Source organism: Macrosteles quadrilineatus, unplaced genomic scaffold (assembly GCF_028750875.1).
Source record: "Macrosteles quadrilineatus isolate MER2022 unplaced genomic scaffold, UCM_ALF_1.0 Scaffold_8__2_contigs__length_117827958, whole genome shotgun sequence".
NCBI lineage: Eukaryota > Metazoa > Arthropoda > Insecta > Hemiptera > Cicadellidae > Macrosteles > Macrosteles quadrilineatus.
In genome coordinates, this window is record NW_026542601.1 from 58,383,881 (window position 1) to 58,406,265 (window position 22,385).

Genomic DNA, 22,385 nt, shown 5'->3' on the forward strand with positions numbered 1-22,385 from the left:
CTGTTTATCAATTAAAACCAAGAACATGAAATCATAGAAGTTGAACATTGTAATCACCATTTCAAAAAACAACAGCCACAAAACAACCTGTTGTTGATCCTTTACTGCGCCCAATCAACATCAACGCAACAATGAATCAACCGGTCTAGCGGGTACCACGTGATCCACAGCACAGCTGATATAGTCCGCCACGCAATGGTTCCCGCCAGAAGTGGTGTTGAGATGTCCGTTCCTGCCAAACCGTGGTCCGTGTGCGCTAGCAGTATCGCGCGCAACACGCACAACCCTATACGCGCCATTGTGGAGGGGTTGCACATACAACCGCATCCCGACAAGCAAATGATCGCGCTGTCAATAGGTAAATATTGGATCGTTTTGGACAGCAATCGATTTATTTGGGTGTATATGGATAGAATTTTAGTTTATTCTAGCAGAACATTTTATCACGATTTTATAGTTTAGTTTACCTATTTTGTTTATGGTACCTATATGGTATTCTTGCATGGGAAGAAAATTTAAAATTCAAATCAAATCACCTATTACTTTACAAAGACTTCAAAGTGGATGTATTTATTGTAAATATATACAAATTATCATATGAAATATGTTGGTATGAAAAATGTGGGTGGGACGTTTTAATAATTAATTGTGAAGATTTTCAACCATGGGTTGGTGATATTTTTTTAAATTCAGTTTCGTATTATAACAAGTAATTTCTTTTCACACTTAGTTCTAAAATACTAATACACTACACTTAGTTCTAAAATACTAATACACTACACTTAGTTCTAATACACTTTTAGTCTCTTGGGCATTAATACCTTTTTAAATGTCATTGAAGAAATATTATTAATTAAATTGTATTCTAATCTTGTATTCAAACTTAAATAAATGTTTAGTGAAACTAATAAAGCGCAGATCCTAATTAAGAAGAAGATAGAAGATTCATTCAATTTTAAGTTTTGAATGTCAAGGTCAAGATGAAAGTTCGACGTTCTCTTTACGGAACTAATAAACCAAGTGCTTGGTCTGTGTGCGACCAAGTGGTTCTGGCGGTAGGAGTTTGGTAGCCATGCTATTGTTGCCATTTTGTACACACACCATCACTATTAATTTATTTGTCTTTTAAAAAATAATTTTCAAGCTGTGCAATGAAAAACAGTTTTTATGAAACCCAAGCAAAAGTTAAAAAATTAAAAACCCGTAGTTAAGACTAGCTGTGTGCCCGTTCTACGCACGGGGATCTTATAGTAGTCAGTTGAAACCTTCTTATATTAAGATTAAGAACAGCAGTTAGTTTGCACATTTGCAGATACACATTTGCAGATATGCTGGCAAAACTATTATATACTAGCTGTAACCCGCGGGCTTTGCCCCGTTTAACTTCTTAATTTTCAAGATTATCTCGTTTGCATGGCTCAATCACGTCCTGGTTGAAGTTTGTTCGCTACGCTCACTCACCTTTAGGTTGGAGCTCGTTCGCTACGCTCACTCACCTTTGGGTTGGAGCTCGATCGCTACGCTCACTCACCTTTAGGTTGGAGCTCGTTCGCTGCGCTCACTTGCCTTCAGGTTAGCTCGTTCGCTACGCTAACTCGCCTCCAGGTTGAAGTTCGTTCGCTACGCTCACTCACCTTTTGGTTGCAAATTAGCTGTTGTCATAAATGTAAAATAAATAATAGTGCTGCACCCTGTTGGTAATCCTTGTAACTTTAATGCTATTGAACATCACAGAACAGAACCAACTTGTTTAATTGAAACAGCTGTTAAGATTCAATAATTCCATTTCTCATAAGGTTAACATGGGAAACTCCAGAGCCACTGGGGCGGAGCCCGAAAGGATTTTTGAAATAAGAATATGCCTATATGTTAATCGGGAATGTGAGCTATCATCATGCCAAATTTCAGCCCAATCCGACCAGTATTTTTCGCGTTCACTTGTCACAAACATACATCCATACATCCATACATCTATACATCCAAACTTTCTCATTTATAATATTAGTAGGATAAACCTTCGCAAATACAGTATCTGACAGATCAAGCCAAAATAAATGCTTCGCAATTAAATGTCACCCGGATCGTTATGGTCCATATGTCCAATGATTAAACTAAAAAATGTTTTATAGATCCATGAAGCGTAGACCTAAAGTAGGCCTATAATTGAAAGTTACTTTCCACATCGGTTAACTTAAACGTATTTAAAGTACTACCTCAACCTCACCATTTAACACTTTATTCCGGTTGACATTTTCAGTATTAAAGGTGCTCTTGTCCATTCCGTGAAACACTGAGAATTAAGGACATTAATGCGTTACCAACAGACATACACACAACAATCCAAAAAAGGCCACGAACTATTGATACATAAACAATATAAAGGCGTAAACAATTCATGATGGTTTGCCCAACAAATGTTTTACTCAAATAGGTTATCATTTTCTTAGCATACCGGGTAAGCTAAGATTTGGAATCCAGACAGAAAAAGCAAAACTTATACAGAGAACCTACCTAAGAACTATAGTACATCCGACCAATTAAATACATTAATATCTAGTCCCGAGGTTATTGATCTCTTGCTTTTGGATTTTCTCGTAAAAAGTTATAGCGTAAACTTATCGGTGTCAGTTTGAAAAAAAAAACAACCTTACCCAAACAACTTTTTGTTATTTAATAGATTACGCATTCTCTAAACAATGATTAGTATATCTATTAACATTAGAAGGAAATGTGACGAAAATCACACAATGTTGGGGTTTTGGTCATTTGTAATTATATTTCTTAAGTAGGTAGGCCATGTATTCAATGGAAAAGTACCGGTATCAAGGATCGTCGTCAAAAAGGTTGTTATGAATAAATATGTAGGCTTACGTACCCAAGATATGAGCTATGGGCCTATTGGCTGTATGGTCCAGCGATTGCATCACACGGTGAGTAGAAACAGAAAGTGACACATTGGAAAAGCGAGTTTAGCACTTCCTCTGTTAAACCTCTGTTACAATCACCCACTGCAGTTGTGATTTTTTACTTTACACTTTACACAACCGCCATTGAAGCGCCGTCAATGAGTGGAAACCTTTTTTGTAAGCTATTGGCGACGATCATTTCAGTGTCCCAGCCCTATACAACACTGATTCAAGGTCTTCTTTCTGGTTGTCAAAACTCAAGAAACATTTTATACTCAAAGAATTTCTGGTTCCGATTTGGACGATGTCTAGTTATTTAATTTAATTTACGGTTACACTATGATACTATATTATTGCACTTGCGATTAATTAAATCCATTATGTAAGAAAAACGTTTTTAATCCCACTTGGTTGGGATTTGCTTTCAAAACGTGCTTCGAAATGGTTGCGGTATTTGTAAACAACATTTGTAAACATATCATTGACAGCTAGAAAATATAATCTTGATCCGAACAGCTGTTCGTTATTTCATAGACGATTATGTGATAAAAATTGAACGAAAAATTGACAAAAATCGCACAAAACTGCATTTTTGAACTTCTGTAATTTTATTTACAAAGTAGTGAGGCTATATTTAAATCACTAAAGACACTCTCGCCAATCCAGTGAATACATTAAAATGACTTGGATCTTGATAGGTACTCTGGTTTTCACGGAGAAGATTGCGTAAAATGCCATCTTGAGTGTTACAGACAAAGGGAAAGACAGACAGACAGACAGACAGACAGAAATAGAGATAAGACTCGTTTCTGCTTCTTTAATGTATAAAACGTAAAAATTACCTAAAAGTATATAATTCTGAGCAAAGTACAGACAAAACTCTAATTTTATTTATATAGATAAGTAAGGTTGTGTAAGGTCAACGAATGTTATAACAGAAACTGTGTGTGTCATAAACTTAAACAAATGACATCACTGGCTAAATGTATATACAGTACTGTTTAATAGTCATAACAGCTGATTTGGAAGTTTTTTTTATAGTTTCGTGTTAATATTAACTAGTGTACATGTTGCTCGAATTCGAGCAATTACAAAGTATTACAGGAGTTATTTCAGATTGAATAACAGTCATATTTACAATGAATTTAAAAGAGTCAACTCAAATATTACCGTTGTGTAACTCAGACCCTGTTTATCTTCGTTATTGATAAACCTAAAGCATTCCGGACGGTTCTCTCCTTCTCAAAATGCCTCGCTGTACAGGCAACACAGGTCTTTAATAGAGGGCCAATTGAGAACGAAAAGTCGTTTTGGGGTAGTGTAAGGGCGCATTTGTAACCAAATAGTTGAAGTTGTCCAGGTTCATGTTCAGACTGTTAAGCTGATGAGTTAAGCCTATTACGCGCCACTGTTCTGTAGTTGCGGTCGTTATCACGATTGCGCCTCCTGTCTATGTTTCGTTGTCGTTGCGTCGGAGACATTTAAAAGAAATAAACAACAAATAATAAACAAATTATAGCTACACAAAACAACGATAAATGCACAAATTTAAGTTACAATCATGCTAACACAATCCATCATAGCGACACAAAACAACGATAAATACACAAATTTAAGATACAACCATACTAACACGATCCGTCTTGGGGGTTATGTTTACACAAACTCAAATAGTAAATAAATGTACTCAATGTGTTTCATTGAATTGAAAAGTAAATAACAGCAATAAAATTATACAGCTGATCAAAATGTAAACAATTATGTTCTTCATAAGGATAACATGGGGACTTTTAAAGCCACTGGGGCAGATCCCAAGGGACTTTTTCAAAAATGTAAGGTCAGTTTGCAAATCTACGCGACACGCTCTTTCCAATGAGACGTCAATGGATAAAATCGGTTAAGATATGGCGGAGGAGTTCAACCGACAAACTTTCGTGTAGCGTATTAATTATATAGATACAAACATGTTTACTTTCGGACCAGTGACGTAATTTGCTTTATTATGATCCATAACGTTTCTGTTCTAATATCAATGTTTGTATCAAAGGTAAAACACAATTCCTTGCAGATTTGTCATCCAAATCTTTGCTGGATACTTATACTGGATAAAATCGTATCTGTGATTCTGTAAAAATAATCAAGAGTGCTGAGTCTGCGTGTTGATGTTTGCTATTAATTTATTGTACATTTACGAACTATTATTTTTGTTATCTAAACTATTTCTTATTCAGACAAACTGAAGACACAACTTAAAAATGTACACGCACAATTTAAATTTGGCATAAAATTTACCTTAAAACAACTTTTAGTCGACACCAGCGCACACTTAGACATGAGAAAGGCATTAAAACGGGTTCCAGATTGTAATTGTACAATAACAAAGTCAGTTTACACTACCTAATTAATCATGTGCTCAGAATGTTTTGTGATACTGTATGATATAACACACGATACAATGAAAACCCTAGATTCTTCGATGGGCTGGAATTGCTTGGTCTGTGTGCGATCAAGTGATAAAATAAAGCTTCAGTAACGCCAATGTGTATAGCAACAATTTCTAATACGAATTGAAAGGGCCTTTGAAATTAAGCGGAGAAGCTCTTCTCCTCTGAAGATCTTTAACAAGCTTTAATCTTTAACAGGCACCTCATCTAATCTTGTAATCTAAATGCCTGTTATATCTTCTTTATCTTGTATTTCAAAGTAAGTTATTAGGATATTTTTATATATTGCAAAGTGCATACCGGTAGCAATTTACTATTATATTTTAAGCTATTTACTGTCCATTATTCTGTTTCATTAATTTCAACGAATCGTGATTCCGGTCCCGTCGGTGAACCCACATATTTAAAGAGTTAAGATCAGTAAGTAATCAATTGTTCTGCCTTTTTAAAGTTGTCGTCTGGTTTTAGAACTACAAATGTTAACCTTAAACCATTTAACATAGACGAGCGTTGAAAACCTTTTTAGAATGTATAAAACCGCCTTTTTATGTTTGGTTTTGTTTCTATCTTGAATTTATCTCGTATTTGTCTTGTAGGCCTATAATATATGTTGTCTTTACTGTCTCTTATAATCGATCCACAGTGTAATTATAATGATGTAACATCGGATTATTGAATTATCGTAATTACTAGCAACAGAGCCCGTTGTGGTTAAATACAACGGTCTCTTGAAAATTTTTTAAGCTACATAATGATGCTTACACAAAAAATGTAAACAACAAAATTTAAACAAAGAAAAGTTAAGGAAATAACAATACAAGGATCAGCTGTTAAATTTAACACATGTTCCATATGATCTGATGATGCATACCGGCAAACATTATTTCCATAAATCTTTAACAAATTAAACTTTCACAAGTTTTGCAAATATACACTGATGAAGCTTTCCATTTACCTATTAACAAATAAAATCGGTCCAGTATAACTGTAGATTTAGTTGTGTAAATTTAAAAAATCTCCAACTCAGTACTTTTTTTACCCCTATAAAATCGAAGGTTGCTTGGATTTTTTACAAATGGTGAGGAAATCTACTTAAGTGGAAAGTGATATTCTGAAAGAGAATAAAATCTCCAACAAATTATTACTACGCATTTCTTGAAAATACACAACAAAGGTAGCAAATAGTTGCTCCCAAATAAAAAAATGTTAAAATCCCGTTTTCAATGTATTGTGATAGAAAACGTGTTTTAAAAAAATTTTTAACCATAAATCCTAACAAAAACAAACTTTCATTGAATGATTTTGTTGTAGGTATTATCATATGGTTACTCATATACGCGTTTCCCAATATATTTCGGCGATTGTCTAGATACGCATTGGTGAGGAATAATATCGATGCGTTAAGTAACCCGTTCAATGATAGATATCAAGATCTTTACAATCTAAATCTATAGTTTGGCCACTTTAAAAACTACCTAACACAGACGAATTATATAACTTAGTTAGGAAGTGAAAACATTTAAGTAAGAGTGGAAAACAAATTTAGGAATAACACAAGTCTTACATAAGATAAGGTATTCTAGCAGAGTCGGTCTGGTCCATTGTCAAGGTCAATACACTATTCGGTCTCATCAAATTCTTCCCAAATCTTGTAAACGGACGAATGGAAATGTTCGAATCCAAATCTAGTTACGTATACTATTGACGCATCCCACGATTTGAGTTCTTCTCTAGACTTCTTCTAAAGCAGAATAGTTTATCTGCGTTTGTATTGTATATTAAACTTGAACAACTGTACTGCCATTGGTTATTCAGCGTGTATGATATTTTGCAAGCCATGTTAAAAACTAGTGTGAAGAACTATTGACTGTCGTTTGGTTCGAATGCACCAATTAAACCTTTTAAGATATCATTAGTAAAGTTATGATCAAAGATACAAAATCCCTGTAGAATTTTTTCAGAAAGCAGAGAACCATGTGATGGAGTTAGAAACAGCTTTTAAGATTTACTTTTGGCTTTTCGAGTTCGGTGGACTCGTATCATAATATGCTAATAATGCATAATAAGCCTCTCGAATAATATGCTCAAGTGCAAAGACACGCAATTTAACACCAAAGTAGAACTACACCAATCTAAACCAATAATTAAGTAACTTAATTAAGTTAATTTTGAACTTCATTGAACGTAAGGAACTTAATTTCATTTTTTAATTTCCCTGGGGTTTAAAGGGTAGCACTTCTAAGAAAGTGTTAACTCGTAGTTGTAAATGGAGATTTACATTACTAATTTGCCAAGGGGTGTCAAGAATTTCCATAGTTATAACACTTTGAGTGTAAACAACAAACGGAAACCAAGTGGAAGTAGGCTGAAACGCAGTGTTTGCAGAAGTCAGCGAAAACATCGGTGCAAATAAAATGTATAAATGACACGCAGAAGACCAGTTTTGAGACAGGTTGGTGGCGTGATTCCATGGCGATCTGCCAGTATACGAGGATCGTCACCGAGCCGCAGGAACAGAATAAACACATTCTTGGACTGATAAATAAACTAGATCAAGCAGAGAGTAGGACTGTAGGGAAACACTTCTACTGAGAAAAATAAGTTACATTAGACATAGGGAGAAGAGGAGAAGGGAAGTGGTGGTACTGATAATGTGCGTTGTGCCAGTATATACCAGGATCGTCACCGAGCCGCAGGAACAGAATAAACACATTCTTGGACTGATAAATAAACGAGATCAAGCAGAGAGTAGGACTGTAGGGAAACACTTCTACGTAGAAAACTCTTGAATAAGTTACATTAGACATAGGGAGAAGAGGAGAAGGAAAGTGGTGGTATAATGTGCGTTATGCCAATGAAAACAAACCGTTTGTATTCATTGATTAAGCTCATTAAGCACCTTTGACCGAAGGTACTGTTTTCGACCAATATAATTTTTACTGTCATACTTCTAAGCAGGTTAATTCACTAAGAAGCGACGGCCTTCTTCTAATACACATTTGTTTGAAAATAACACATACATTATTGTTAAAGAGACCTTACACCTTAAATAGTTGTTGAGTGTAGTGTTCATTAAGCGTGTACTGATTTTGTTTTATCGAGGGAATTTTGATCCCATTTTTATACCCGGAACTTTAAATTAAATGGCTAAGGAGCGGGAGCCGAGTTTACAGATTTTTGCTGAATAAAACGTTAAAATAAATGTTAAGAAAGGATATTGATACCAAGTTTGAAGTACACAGGATACAATTTTCTCACAGTACTGTGCTTTATAACGGAACTGTCATACACACGATTTATTAGATTAATCACACTTCCTCACTATTCAAATTTAATGATAATGCGTGGAACGTGTTAAATGAATTATTTGAATGCCTTGTTCCATTCGGTTATAGCTCTCAACTATTTTAATGTAAATTATAGAATGCAGAATTGTTAATGTAACTGTGTTGAGGGTTTTCGCAGGAATTTGACTATGTACTCTATTGCAATTAATTACTAGCTATTGTAGTCTATAGCCTAGTTATAATTAATTGTTCTCTTAGCATCTGTTATGTAGGCTACCATTGGAATTTGCCGACCTAGCCATTCACTATAAGATAGCAACCTGAATAAGTGAATTATTTATGACCGCCGTTTCTATTTCTATAATATTTAAATATAGGTTATAAAAACCCTGGATTTTATACTAAAATTTTAACTAATAGATCCAAAGAGAACCAACGAGGTTTTTAATTTATGACTGGAGGACAGTGAGATGCTATCCTTACAAATGGAGCTAGCGCGTAATTAGTAAACCGGCGGTACCGTTGAGTTTATTGAGTTGGCAACGCGCTCCGTGTCTTCCTGGTACTTTATTTTACTATTTCACTAAATTCTTCTGAATCTTACATTTATACTAAAGTAGTTATACTAAAGTATATTCAATGAGGAATTATTTTACACCTAAAAGAGCACTCTATTCTATAGATTCACCGGACATGTATACTCACTTGACGATTGTTTTAACAGATAACACGAGTTTCTTTAACATCGTTTCACCTTCATCGTCTTTACAAATTTTAAAACCTCAAGTAAAGGCTATACTGTATATTTACGAATTTTCAAATCCAAGATAGGCTACAGTATTCTACTTTCAAGAAGCCTAAAGTAGTTCTACTCCCAAGTTAAAGTACCGGTACTGTAGCCTAAATAGAAGTCTAATTTTGAAGTATTAAGTCTAATAGTCTATTTAATATAGACTGTATGAATTATAGACTATAGGAACTAACATCAATTTATTATTTTAAGACATTCAGGCCAAAACTAATTACAGAGTTTAAGAGTTCAAATAAGCAAAAAGAACTAATATTCTTCAAATAAAAGTTTCATGATTTATTCATACCACAGCTTCTTGTTTCCACCAATATTTTGATGTTCCCTTTGCACCCATTCTTCAGATTCTTCCCTTCTCCTGATGGTAATTTGACAACATTTTTTAAGTTACTATCTTTGCTGGAGAAAAAATTCTTTATTTTCCTTTTTCTAAGTTCTCTTACATACTTTGAGAATCGTTTTAGACTTAACAGCGATCTTCTTCGAGACATTTTTAAATCAGAGAACCTATTTATTATAGAAAAGCAGGAAATAATGGTTACCTAATATGACAATAGATTCAACATAAATATAAACAATTAAATTGCATGTGATTTTAATAATGAAAATATGATACCATATGCAAGCACTGCTGTAGATCCTTAATAGTGTTTTAGTTTTAATAAGGTAGGTAGCACAGACTACGGAGTATGGTAATATTGGTTTAAAGAATAAACACAGACCATTGATTATGAAAAATTTCCGATCAAGTTTCAAAACAAGGATTTAAGCATAGTTAAGTATGTGGTAATTTAAATTTGAAATTCCCTAACGTCATATGGCATTTTGTACAAAAATAATAGGTACAGTCATTACTGATATTGATTTTTAAAAGGTTTTGACATTTTATTTTTTCCTTGGATTACGTTGAAACAGCAATGTGATCAAAACCTATTGAATAACATATCTGTTGGTGGAGAGCTAGAAATACTTTTTATTTAAATCATTCAGTCTCGTGTGCCGGCCTGCAAAACGATAGTTTTGGCAACCATCTAGGTTTTGAACAGCTATAACATTTTCGTTTGCCGAGGAATTTTGTCAACTAAAAACTACTTTATTGCCAAAATAATCGTACAGCAGACCATAGTCGAATTTAACTGTTCGTTTTTATGTATTTAGTTAAAACATTCTAATTTTACACTGATATACTACATACATTGTCTACAGATGTCGATGTTTACAAGCTCCTCCCCACAAAAATTGACAAACCTAATATTTTTCTTCTTAGAAAATCACACTTTTATTTAATTACTAATTTATGATTTCATAGCGTGGTTAAAATACAAACGTTTCGCCAGCTCTTGGTCTTTTTACGTTCTCAACATTCGTCTCAAATTCGATTTCGGAGCCTTCTAAAATTTTTTTCGGTCCTTGATGATTAAATATCAATTCAAAAAGAATTTTCAACCATTAAAGAGCAGGCAGTAACATCACGATCAAAATGAAAGAATGTTTTATCATTTAAAAGTATTAAAAAAAACTAGAAAGTGTTTATTTCTTTCACCAGATGTTGTTATACAATAATAAATCCTATACTCTTTAACTCTTATATGAACAATGTTTGCTTGTATGTATGCTTACTTGCACAAAGATCACGAAAACTGCTTGGGCCATTTCTTCAAATGTTGTAAATAATTTATTTCTGGCCTAAAAACGTTATTCGCATGCAGTTAAAACTGCCAACGAAAAGCAATCACCTTCCAAGATCCTTAAATGATTTTTATGCAAAGTTTACTTTGATATAATTTCAATTCTTGCGGTTGGCTTCTTATCGTCCTTGTCTTTTGATGATGTCAGTGTGGTTGGGTCTTCTCAACTTGTCGACAATCTACCTTACTTTTTAATTTCCAAATCTCGTTTAATTCTTTCAGTCTAATTATTTAACCAATCATTTAATACATATTAAATTTTGTTCTTGTATTGATGTAGGTGACCCAACGGTATTCGGGAACTTACTTCCGCCGACGGAGGTAATAGAGGCAGTGGAGGAGAGTCTACATAGTCAGAGATACAACGGGTACGCTCCTGCATCAGGTGAGAGATACCATCATGTCAGCACAGAGGGTGAATTCAGCGAAAGAGTAAGAACACACTTATCAATAAATCAATTATTTAAGCTGGGGACCCCACTATGTGCGTATTTTAACAATTAAGTTACATTAATTGATATTTAAAGATAAAAATATTGACTTTGTTCAATAATTGAATTTGAACCAATACTGTAATTTTACTGCTGGGTAGTTAAAACTCCTCAGTGAACAAATTTAACTTACTTCTTGTATTATTTTGTATTCAAGCCATTGTGTATTACTGCAATGTTTCTGAGGAAGGTTATGATCTAAATCCTGCTATTACTAAGTAGTATATTGACATTTTTACCCAACCCAAAGGGGGTGAAGCTTGTTAGTTTTTAATCTATGAATTAATTTTCAGGATACCAGGAAGCAAAACAGGCTGTTGCTGATTATTCCTCTCATTCAGGCCTGACTATTAAACCTGAGGTAGGTTGCTATTGTACATTTATTCCTAAACATTTAAAAATGCAAAATAGGTATTTATATTACAGCACCTTAGCCAAATTTATAGTAGTTTAATCAATGTTACATAGCATTTTTATTTTTTATTTTGCCGTACCGTATCACATTAATAAATTTAAATGGGTAACATTGTAAAGTCATGGTAAAATAAATTTACTAAACCGATCTCTAAAATTGTTATCAAATTTAAAATTTGGATCACTTTTGCATCTACAATGAAAACCATACCCTATTGCACATCTTTCAGGAAATGATTACAGTATTCAAAGAAATTGGTTTGGAAAAGCCAATATTACAAAACAAACAAGTTAAAACCAATCTAGCAATTGTTTGACATAGGCATTCATATGTACATTTAGTCATATTTTGTGAAAGTGCTGAGAAAAAAAGTTACAGCCATGTACTTTATATATTTGGTAGATAGTGCAGTCAGTTTTTGATAACGTTTGTGCTACCCAGGATGTAGTGCTGTGCAGTGGGTGTTCCAGTGCTATAGACCTGTGTATAACAGTGTTGGCCAACCCAGGCCAGACTATCCTGGTGCCTTGTCCAGGCTTCTCCATCTACCGCACCTTGGCCGAGGGTCTGGGCATCAACGTCAAGACTTACAAATTGCTGGTGAGAACCCCCAGTTGCTACCTCTCAGTTTATTTTCTAATGCTATTTAAATTGAGGCGTTTAATCCTTGATCAAGATCCTGAGAAAAGTCAGTAGTTTTTTGATAGTTCTAAACTGGAGCCAGCTGTTCCTGATCATGGGGCTTTAAATAAATGATCCTGACTAATGAAACAGCTGGTCTTAGACAAAGCTACACAGATCATCTCACACCATCCTACGTTCATATTTGGGTTAAAATATGCACCTACGTTAGCCTTGGGTGGCGTCCCCATCTCAATAGTTGACAATTAATTTATTATAATTGATCGATAATTGATAACACTAACACAGCTCTATAGGTAATCTTATTCCATTCTATACTCACTCAGCATTCATATTCAGATAATATAGGTACACAAAATGTGTCGCTAATTGCATATATTATATCCTACAATAGATTCATTTACTGCAAAGAACGGCCACTATTAAAAGTTTTTGTACAATTTTTTATACCATCTAATGATTTTGACGCTGCAGCCAGATCGCAACTGGGAGATAGACACACAAGACTTGGAGAGACAGATAGACCGAGACACAGTGGCTATTGTGGTCAACAACCCGTCAAACCCGTGCGGATCTGTCTACTCAGTGCAACATCTGGAGTCAGTGCTGCGAGTGGCAGAGCGGCAGAGGGTACCTATCATAGCAGACGAGATCTACGAACATCTGGTAAGGAGAGCTTACAGTTTTGAGTTTACTTAGCTTATCAAAGACGTAAACTAACACATACTGGATGGATATTGGTTTAATACTAAGAGATTTGTTATTATTGTGGGTATACTGAAGACGAGGATAAGATAGGTAATGATCCTGGGGCTGGCCATAAAATCTGAAGGTTGCTGCTTTGAGGAGAATCAATTATTCTAGATGCCATCTGTAATTGAGCTAAGCTATTAAATAGTTATGCTATCTAACAAAAGATTTGTTTTTAGATAAAGTTGTTACTTTCTTTATCTTATGACCAGCCTTTGGACTATGACCAAGTAAAAAAAAAGAAAAAAATGCAACACCATTATATATGAAGAAAATTTAACACCTTTTGTCCCAATTGCTTTTAATTCTCTTTTTGCTTATTCTTTGAATAATATATAGAGCAATATAACAATCTAACAATTTTATTATACTCAATCGCTTTTTCATTTCAGGTTTTCCCTGGCAACAAATACCATCCACTGGCCTCCCTTGGTAGTAATGTACCAATATTGTCTTGCAGTGGACTCACCAAAAGGTATAATTTAATTCATAAGCAAATTTTTAGTGAATTTCCCATATAGGGAATAAGCTATTACCGTAGTACTCATGGTAAGACCTGGGCCCGGGACAGATTTACTTGTTCGTTTTGAGGTCCCTAGAGGCCAAAACACCATCCGTTCAAAATCATATATTTATATTATATGTGTGTGTGTGTGTCCGATAGCATAACTCGAGCAAAAATGATCCGATTTTGACGAAATTTGGTATAAACCTACACGAGTTTGCGATCCACCAGCATGATCGGACTATGGGAACAGGGGTTTATGGGGGGTTTTATAGGATAAAAATACAAAAAAACCATAAAATTTTGCAATTTCTTTCCAAACCATTTTGTAGAGCTTAAAAAAACAAATAATTTAGTAAATCAAAGTGTTTTTCTACAGTTATTGGTTACAGAGAAAATTCCAAAAAATTTTAAATTCAAAATTTCCATGTTATTCTCACGGAGAATAAGTAAACTGTTGTAGTTTGCTTGTTTATGAACATATTTTGATCAAATTTGGAAAATGAATTCATATCTTACTAAACTATTAACTTTTGAAAAAAACACTTTTTTAACATCCCTGTTGCAGCAAACCTAAGTACTTGTTAAACTAATTATATTTAAATAGGGAATAAATGTGATATTTTTAAGGAGACATTTTAGTGTAAATTTAATAAGGCAAATGGAAATTCGCTTAGTCTGCAGGTTTGCTGTGGCGGGTGTATTAGAACAAGAAATATACTTTGTTATATTTCTACGGATAGATAACTATGGAAGTGATACCTGTTGCATTGGAAGTGAATTCCATCACTGTTTCTTGAATGTAAAATTGGAAGAATGCTTGCCAATAGATAATCTGTATAAAATTATTAGGTACCTTTGCTAAGTATTGTAGTTTTCAGTAAATTGTCCACAGAGTTACGAAAGTTATGGGAGAGGCCGTGGATTAAAATAGCCCCTTCAAAATGTAAATCCTTATATATAATACGTTAAGGTGATTTCTACAAAACACTGCTTAATAATGGATGGATTTTTACACACGATGAGTCAAAATTAAGTATTTTTTGTGTAGAAGCCCCCTTTTGCCAATTCATGTAATAAAAGTCATAGGGCTTTGCCCCACAGGCCACTAAAATCCCAATGTGTTTCTTATGAAGAAAATTTACCAACTGTTATGCTTCGTTTTGCTAATCAATTAAATTTGTTTATTATGAAGATTTGTTTCTTGGTGCCATGTGGCACGGCGGCTTGTTTACATTAATTAATCTGCATTTAAATAATCAGTGAGTACCATTGAGCTTTGCATTATATGATTCATGGTAAGTGTGTTGTGTAACTGTTTATAATAGACTAGCTGTTTGCCCGTTCTACGTACGGGAATCTTGTAGTAAGTTAAAACCTTATATTCAGAACAGGAGTTGGTTTGCATATTTAGTGTGCATTTTTCCAGATATGATGGCAAAACTTTAACTGTTTAGGAATACATATAAACCTTCTCAAATACAATATCTGACAGTTTCAAAGCCAAAACGAATGCTTCGCAATTAAATGTCACCCGATCGATCGTGTTCGTCCATATTTTATATCTAACGATGAAAGGAATTGCTTTACAGTATAGATCTATGAGGCATAGCCCTAAGGTAGGCCTGTAATTGAAAGTTACTTTTCACACTGGTTAAAAGTAGTTAAAACACTACCTCAACCTCACTACTGCACACTTTATTCTGGTTGAAATTTTTATTAACAATGGTGCCCTTGTCTTTTCCACGAAAAATAAGGACTTTAATGCATTAGGTACCAATAGACATACACACACAAATACAGAATTGAGTCCACACAACATTTTGGAGTCCAGACAGAAAACGCTAAAAATTATACAGTAAGACATCAATTAATCTATATATTAATAGGCAAGCATGTTTCTTTAAAACCTTTTTTCTCAGCTCGTGTGCATCGTAGGGAAAATCTACGCATACCGTTGGAAAGCTATTTTCCTGTAGGTGTGCAGAATCCCTTTATAAATTTAAATAGGCTCAAAGATAAGCACAAAAAATAAGTTTAAAAGTTGTAAAAAATTAACATGGATCTTATGCGTTGCTATGCTGGTTACGAAATAACAACGAAATATAAACAGAAAATCAAAACAAATGGAGGAAACTCCAATCACATGTTTTATTTACAGTGTGGGGTGAAAATAGTTAAGTGAGTACATTACATATTTTTGGTCGAGTTTCGACCACTGGACGACCTCTCGTTAAATTTAATAAGCAATAAGGTGCAGTGTTTATAAATAAATACTGTAGTGAAAATAGTGATGTGTTTGTATGTAAAAATTATTCTTACCGGTACTGCTACCACCGGTTCTAAGGAAAAGTAGCAGTACCGGTACCAAAAACCAACGTTTACATTTGAGAAAAGAACTGTAGTACTTACGACTAATTCAAACTGTCCTTCTAATCAAATTGTATTATAGGTGTTAATCAGTTGGCAATTATATAAATAAATAAATACACACAGGCTTTGAAAACTCACTATAGTTTGCTAAAAAAAAAACTTTCACTTGATGTGGTGCAGTACCGGTACCAAAGTTATTAATCTCCTTTGGTTTTAATTTTTTTTTTAGTTTTCGAAAATCAAAGTTATTTCCTATTAATAGCATTATTTGTAAGCAGCTTTTAATGTTAACATATTAATGACAGTTTGAAGAAACCACCTTTATCCAAACAAAGGTTTCTTAAGATTACGTAATCTCTAAACGATAATCGGTACATATATCTAGCAAACATTCGGAGGAAATGTGGAAAAAAACGTACAAATCTGGGGTTTTGTATGTTTGTAGTTTTATTTCCTAAGTAGGAAAAGTACCGATATCGTTGTCAAAATGTAAGTAAGTAGAAACCAAATGTGACACATTGGAAAAGCGAGTTTAGCTACATCTGTTAAGTTAAACCTCTGTTACGCTACGATCACAGCGAAATCAGAAAGATCTTCCAAGATCGCAGCAACATCCACGATCACCCACTGCAGTCGTGATTTTTTACTTTGCACTTTACACAACTGTCCTTGAAGCGCCGTCAATGAGTGGAAACCTTTGTAAGCTACGGTATTGGTGACGATGATTAAAAAATTTAAGTTTCCTTGCACTAATACAACACTGATTCATGGTATTTTCCCCGGTTATCAAAACTCATAAGAACAATCGTTGCACTTGCGATTAATTAAACCGGTTAAGTAAGGCACAACGTTTTTAATCTCAATTGGTTTGGATGTGCTGACAAAACTTGATCGGAAATGGTTGCGCTATTTGTAAACAACTTTTAATGTAAACATATCGGTGACAGCTAGAAGTGAGAACTAATCCAAACAGCTGATCGTTATTTCATAAAATGTAATGTAATAGTAAACATTGGGATAAAATGTGACAAAAATCTAACAAAATAGGGTTTTTGGTGGTTCGTTATTTTGTTTTCGAAGAAGCGAGGCCATGTTTTTATAGACAAAGACACTCTCACCAATCCAGTAAATACAGAAAAATGATTAAAACCTTGATCGGTACTCTAGTTTTCTAGGAGTAGGCCGTGTAAAATGACATTTTGGCGTTACAGACGGAGTCACAGAATGGACAGACAAACAGACATACAGACAGAAATTGAGATAAGACTCGTTTCGGCTTTCTTAGGCTATGAAACGTAAAAATAACCAAAAACCGCATGATTCTAAGCAATGTACAGACAAAACTGTAATTTTATTTATATAGATTTAAAAACCCGAATTATTCTTTTCTGCATTCTCATCCCGTAGCGAAGCACGGGCAGAGCAACTAGTATAAATATATAAGTTTTAACACTTTCAACTCATTGCAGATTTTTGATTCCTGGGTGGAGAATGGGCTGGATAATCATCCATGATCGACAACAGATCTTCGGACAAGAGGTAAGTTGTTGATTGTGATATAAATTTAGAATTATTCATTCATTACTGCCCGTGTTTGGAAAAAACATTTTTAGTTTCTTCTCAGTACTCTTCTTACGACATGTAAAGGAAATTATACTCTTACATAATCATACTTGTTACAAGATTCAAATACGTAAAAATTTGCCAATCGTGTGAAATTTTTTATCAAACTAACAAAAGTTTCGAGACACCAAAATAACCCATTGTTGTATTTTCATTTGTTATTTGAAGAAAGTAATTAACTTTTGCTATTAAGAGGGTTCCCTACCCCAGCCGAAAAACGTCAGAAAACCGCTTCGCGCGGTATCATATAGCGATTCTAGTTTTAACATTTAAATTGTGAACCAAACACCATTTTGTACATAAAGAGTGGTTCTACTAAGTTTGCTTTTTAAAAAATGTCTATGCTTACGCAATCAAGGGCAACGACTTGTCAAAGTTAGTGAACTTTACAGTTAAATAATAATATCTTTTTATGAAATTATCGATTTTTAATAAAGCAATATTAGTGCGAAATTTAACTAAAAATATCAAGTCACTTTTAGTTTCAAGAAAAGATTATTTTTTGTATGTGCAAAATGAAACCGCGTAAAACCTTGCACGGCGAAAAGTGCTATGATTCTGACGGACTCTAGCGGCCTTTATCGAAACTACTGTCTCGCGGAGGGACCACAATAATGTTAAATGGACCAGCAGACAGCAATCCTAGGGAATATTTTGTCGTCTTGTAGTTCCAACTAAACTCACCAGGGTCGCAGAAAATTGAAAACAGTTCGAGGTAGGGAACCCCCTTAAGCTCCCTAGTACTCTTTAGTGCAAGCTCAGTCAAGCAGGGATAGGCCTAATATGGGAGCAATCCCCAAACTTGAATGATAGCCAACTTGGGGCATGGGCCCAACCATTTAATCAACGTTACCTTGTCCACCACTATACAGCTAAAGTGCTTTGAAAATAAATGAAAAACTGTTGCTACTATAATCAAACTGGTAAGCAAATCTGGTGAAAGGGGGATGGACAACAGCTTACAAGACTAAAGAGGAAGGGATAGATTAAACTAATGTTACACACTTGCAACTAAGTTAATACTTTTACAGTCAAACAATAAATCAAAACCCCTAAAACTACCACGTTAGTGCCATGAATTTTGATGATTACTAATGTTGCAACACATGTTTACAGCATTATGTTCTTGTTATTGTCGTAATTATGTCGTATTAATTCAATGACGTTCTGAACATCTAAACCCAACAGATTCGCCGAGGCCTCCAGAACTTGAGTATGAGGACCATTGGCAGCAACACTCTGGTCCAGGGAGCTCTGCCTCGGATACTCAAACACACTCCCCAACAGTTCTTTGACAAGACAATAAAAACGATACATGTGAGTTAAAGCATTGACTTTTGGATACTGAAGTAGGCATCCTATCTACATGGACCAGCTGTAGCAAATTTTTTATCCAAAAAGAACATAGTTGTGTGATCCAGTAACAGATCCAGACACCGCTAGTGTCTAAAATTATATTTTTTACATTTACCTTATTTTGATGTGAGATAGTTGATGTGTTATAAGATGCTATGGATGCTATAGCTTACCTTGTGATTGATAAGACGATAAAACTATACCAAGGACTTTGCTTTGGTAGAATAAAAGAGGAATTAGAATAAAGGCTACATTTACACCCTAAAATATACTTTGATTGGTCATATTTTGTTTGAGGTCATTAAAATATACATACCGGTACTCTAGAATTTCAAACTAGGCTGAGCAAAATGGTTAACACTTGGTCGGAATTGACAAAAATGGTCGGATTATTTTTAGAATCACACCTTTGATAAGGAAACTTCTTTCAACTTATAAAAAAAGATTGTTGACATTGTGCCATAAATGATCTTTTTAATGTTTTAGACACATGCTACGATTGCTTTTAAGATGTTGTCCGAAGTTCCTGGAATACAACCTACTATGCCTCAGGGTGCAATGTATATGATGGTGAGTAATACATTATATCATCTGTAGTGTTTGGTGACTGCTTCCATTTTCATTTGATTTTCTAGGATACAAATTTAATTGTTTTGCTATTCTAGTTTCTTTATTGTGACCTTTATTTGGGGTAAAAGAATGTATTTTTTCCAAAGTTTTCCTTTCCACAGAGTAATTGAATACCAAGTTGCTGAGGAGTGAATGCCAAATAAATTTTAGATTGTATTACGTTTAGTTAGCTTATCTGTTTTAATTAGATCAACATTTTAGGCTTTGGAATTCATTCTTCAAGATAATTTGTGGCTGGTACAATATCAATATGCAATGAATATATTTTTGAAAAAAATATAAATCATCAACTTATTTGCATTACTTTTTTTGTTACAGGTTGAGTAAACCTGTGTCAGTTTCCATTGATTTCTTCAACCCTCGAATTTGTGGAGAAATTAGTATCTGAAGAGTCGGTGTTTTGTTTACCAGGAGAGGTAGGAGAACTTAAATATAGGGATAGTCTGTGTATGACCTTTGACTATATCAATACAACAACTGTATGACTTTTGTCCTAATTTAAACTAATAATTACTCATACCATGTTGATGACAATTGAGATGAGTCCATTGTTTCTAAGGAAGTTATGTTTCATCTACTTTTGCAGTTGGGTTGGGTGTTCACTGTTCTAACGTTCAACACACCTGCACATATCAACCTATATGTTACCGATATTCATTAAGTATCGTAACAGACATGGTATGTTTTGTATTGTGTTAAATGCAGTCACCACAAAAAATGACTACAGGATTTTTTTTACCGTATTGAAAATTATTTTACTTTTAGCGATATGAGATAAAATTGTTTGTTTCAGTGTTTTGGATATCCCGGTTACATACGGCTAGTTCTGACTGTTCCACAACCACAGATTATTGAGGCTTGCCATCGTATTCAAATGTTCTGCACCAGACACATCAATGAGAAAAGGGAAATTGTCTTATTCCACCCATCGTTTAGTCTTCTGCGGCAACCAACCTCTGCCTGAGAATACCCATGTAATATACCGGTATGAGGTTGATATATTTCTTGAAATTGAAATTAGTTTTCAAGGACACCCCGGTATGGTTGGCGATTAAGTTACTGTTTTGCCGCAGTTAATACCTCTTTTAGAGAATGATTTTTTTGCTATGAAAGTAGTTGAATTGCATTATTTACTGATGGGGATTTATTTAGTGAATCACCAAGTTGACGTTGTTTTTCTTTGGTTTGTGACAAACATTATCATTACAAATAATGTACATTACAGTACATTACAAATGTATGCCTTTAGCACATTTTTCATAATTTAATACCTTTTTTGTTATTCCTATGATTTAAGATAATTATGGAGACGAGAAAATGAAGAGGGGTAAAACTGATGAAAGTAAAAAGTATAAAATTCAGAATCTGCTTATACTGTTTATCACACAAAATATGTAGAAATGACAATTTAAACTCCATTGTATAAATAGTTCTCCAATGATTAGGATGGGGATACAGCTATACTCTGAACTTACTTTCTCTCTTCCTAGGACTTGTATTTGGTATAAAAGTTTCTTGCTAAGTTAGGTATCTATAAAAATACATTCTGAAAACTTGTGATTTCTATCTCGTACAACTTAGGTTAATTTATCTGAGGAAAATATTGTAGCCTGAAGTTTAAATTTTGGACTATTTTAACCCCAAGCATTACTTTAATTTGGTTTTTGCAATCAAGTATTAAATGTTTAAGTATATTTATTTTATAAAAATAAAACATATTTATCTGCCATAATGAATGCTATAAGCTAGTTGAATCTAATTAATTTTTTAACATAAAATTAGTACAGTATTCATATTTGAGATGTAATAACTTGCTGTAGTTTGGGTTGAAGCTGCTAGAACAAGTAGATTCTGTATAAGTTAGTGACAATTAATATTGTCAGTGTGCTTTAAAAATATGTTGATTGATATTGTTTTACCTTTCAATTAGGAAATGCAAAAATTTACTTTTCAACATTTGCATTGTTTGTTGTGCTAAAATGTTTAACTGAAATAAAGTCAAGTGTGATTGAACTCCTCACTCTGAGCTTATTAATGTATTATGTATTGTGATATATTTAAACCAAATTTTATTAAGGATTTGTATTAATTGTGTGTCATTTAGTCTGTATTAGATTACATAAGAAGAATTTAGCATTGTAAATACAGTATAAATGTACAGAACTAGGATAATAGGGTGTTTTTAATTTAAAAAGAATATGTGTTTAAAAAAACATGCATACTAGTGCAATCATTTGGAGTAAGCAGAGTAATTTTTATAATGTGATTTAGTTGATAAGTTTATTTTACAATAAATGTACTGGAACATGAATTGAAAACATCAACAATAAAATAATTTAAGGTGTGAAATAGAGTTGACGTGTTTTATTATTTCATTCAAAATGTAGACTTCTTAACTACCATCACTACCATACTGAAACCTAAAAAAATCAAACAAATTAATCAACCCACAACCTGTAACCAAACA

General features: G+C 33.8%; 1 protein-coding gene across 1 annotated transcript; it reads left to right on the forward strand.

Annotated features, from left to right (window-relative positions):
• Positions 1-195: 195 nt before the first annotated feature.
• Positions 196-22,267, forward strand: LOC129000408 (tyrosine aminotransferase-like). Its single transcript, XM_054427372.1, is given in 11 exon segments — positions 196-358; positions 11,414-11,518; positions 11,918-11,985; positions 12,481-12,639; positions 13,156-13,347; positions 13,824-13,906; positions 17,779-17,848; positions 19,121-19,249; positions 19,775-19,862; positions 20,237-20,334; positions 20,712-22,267. Coding segments are annotated over 11 exon segments (1,326 nt in total). The 3' UTR covers positions 20,883-22,267.
• Positions 22,268-22,385: the final 118 nt, after the last annotated feature.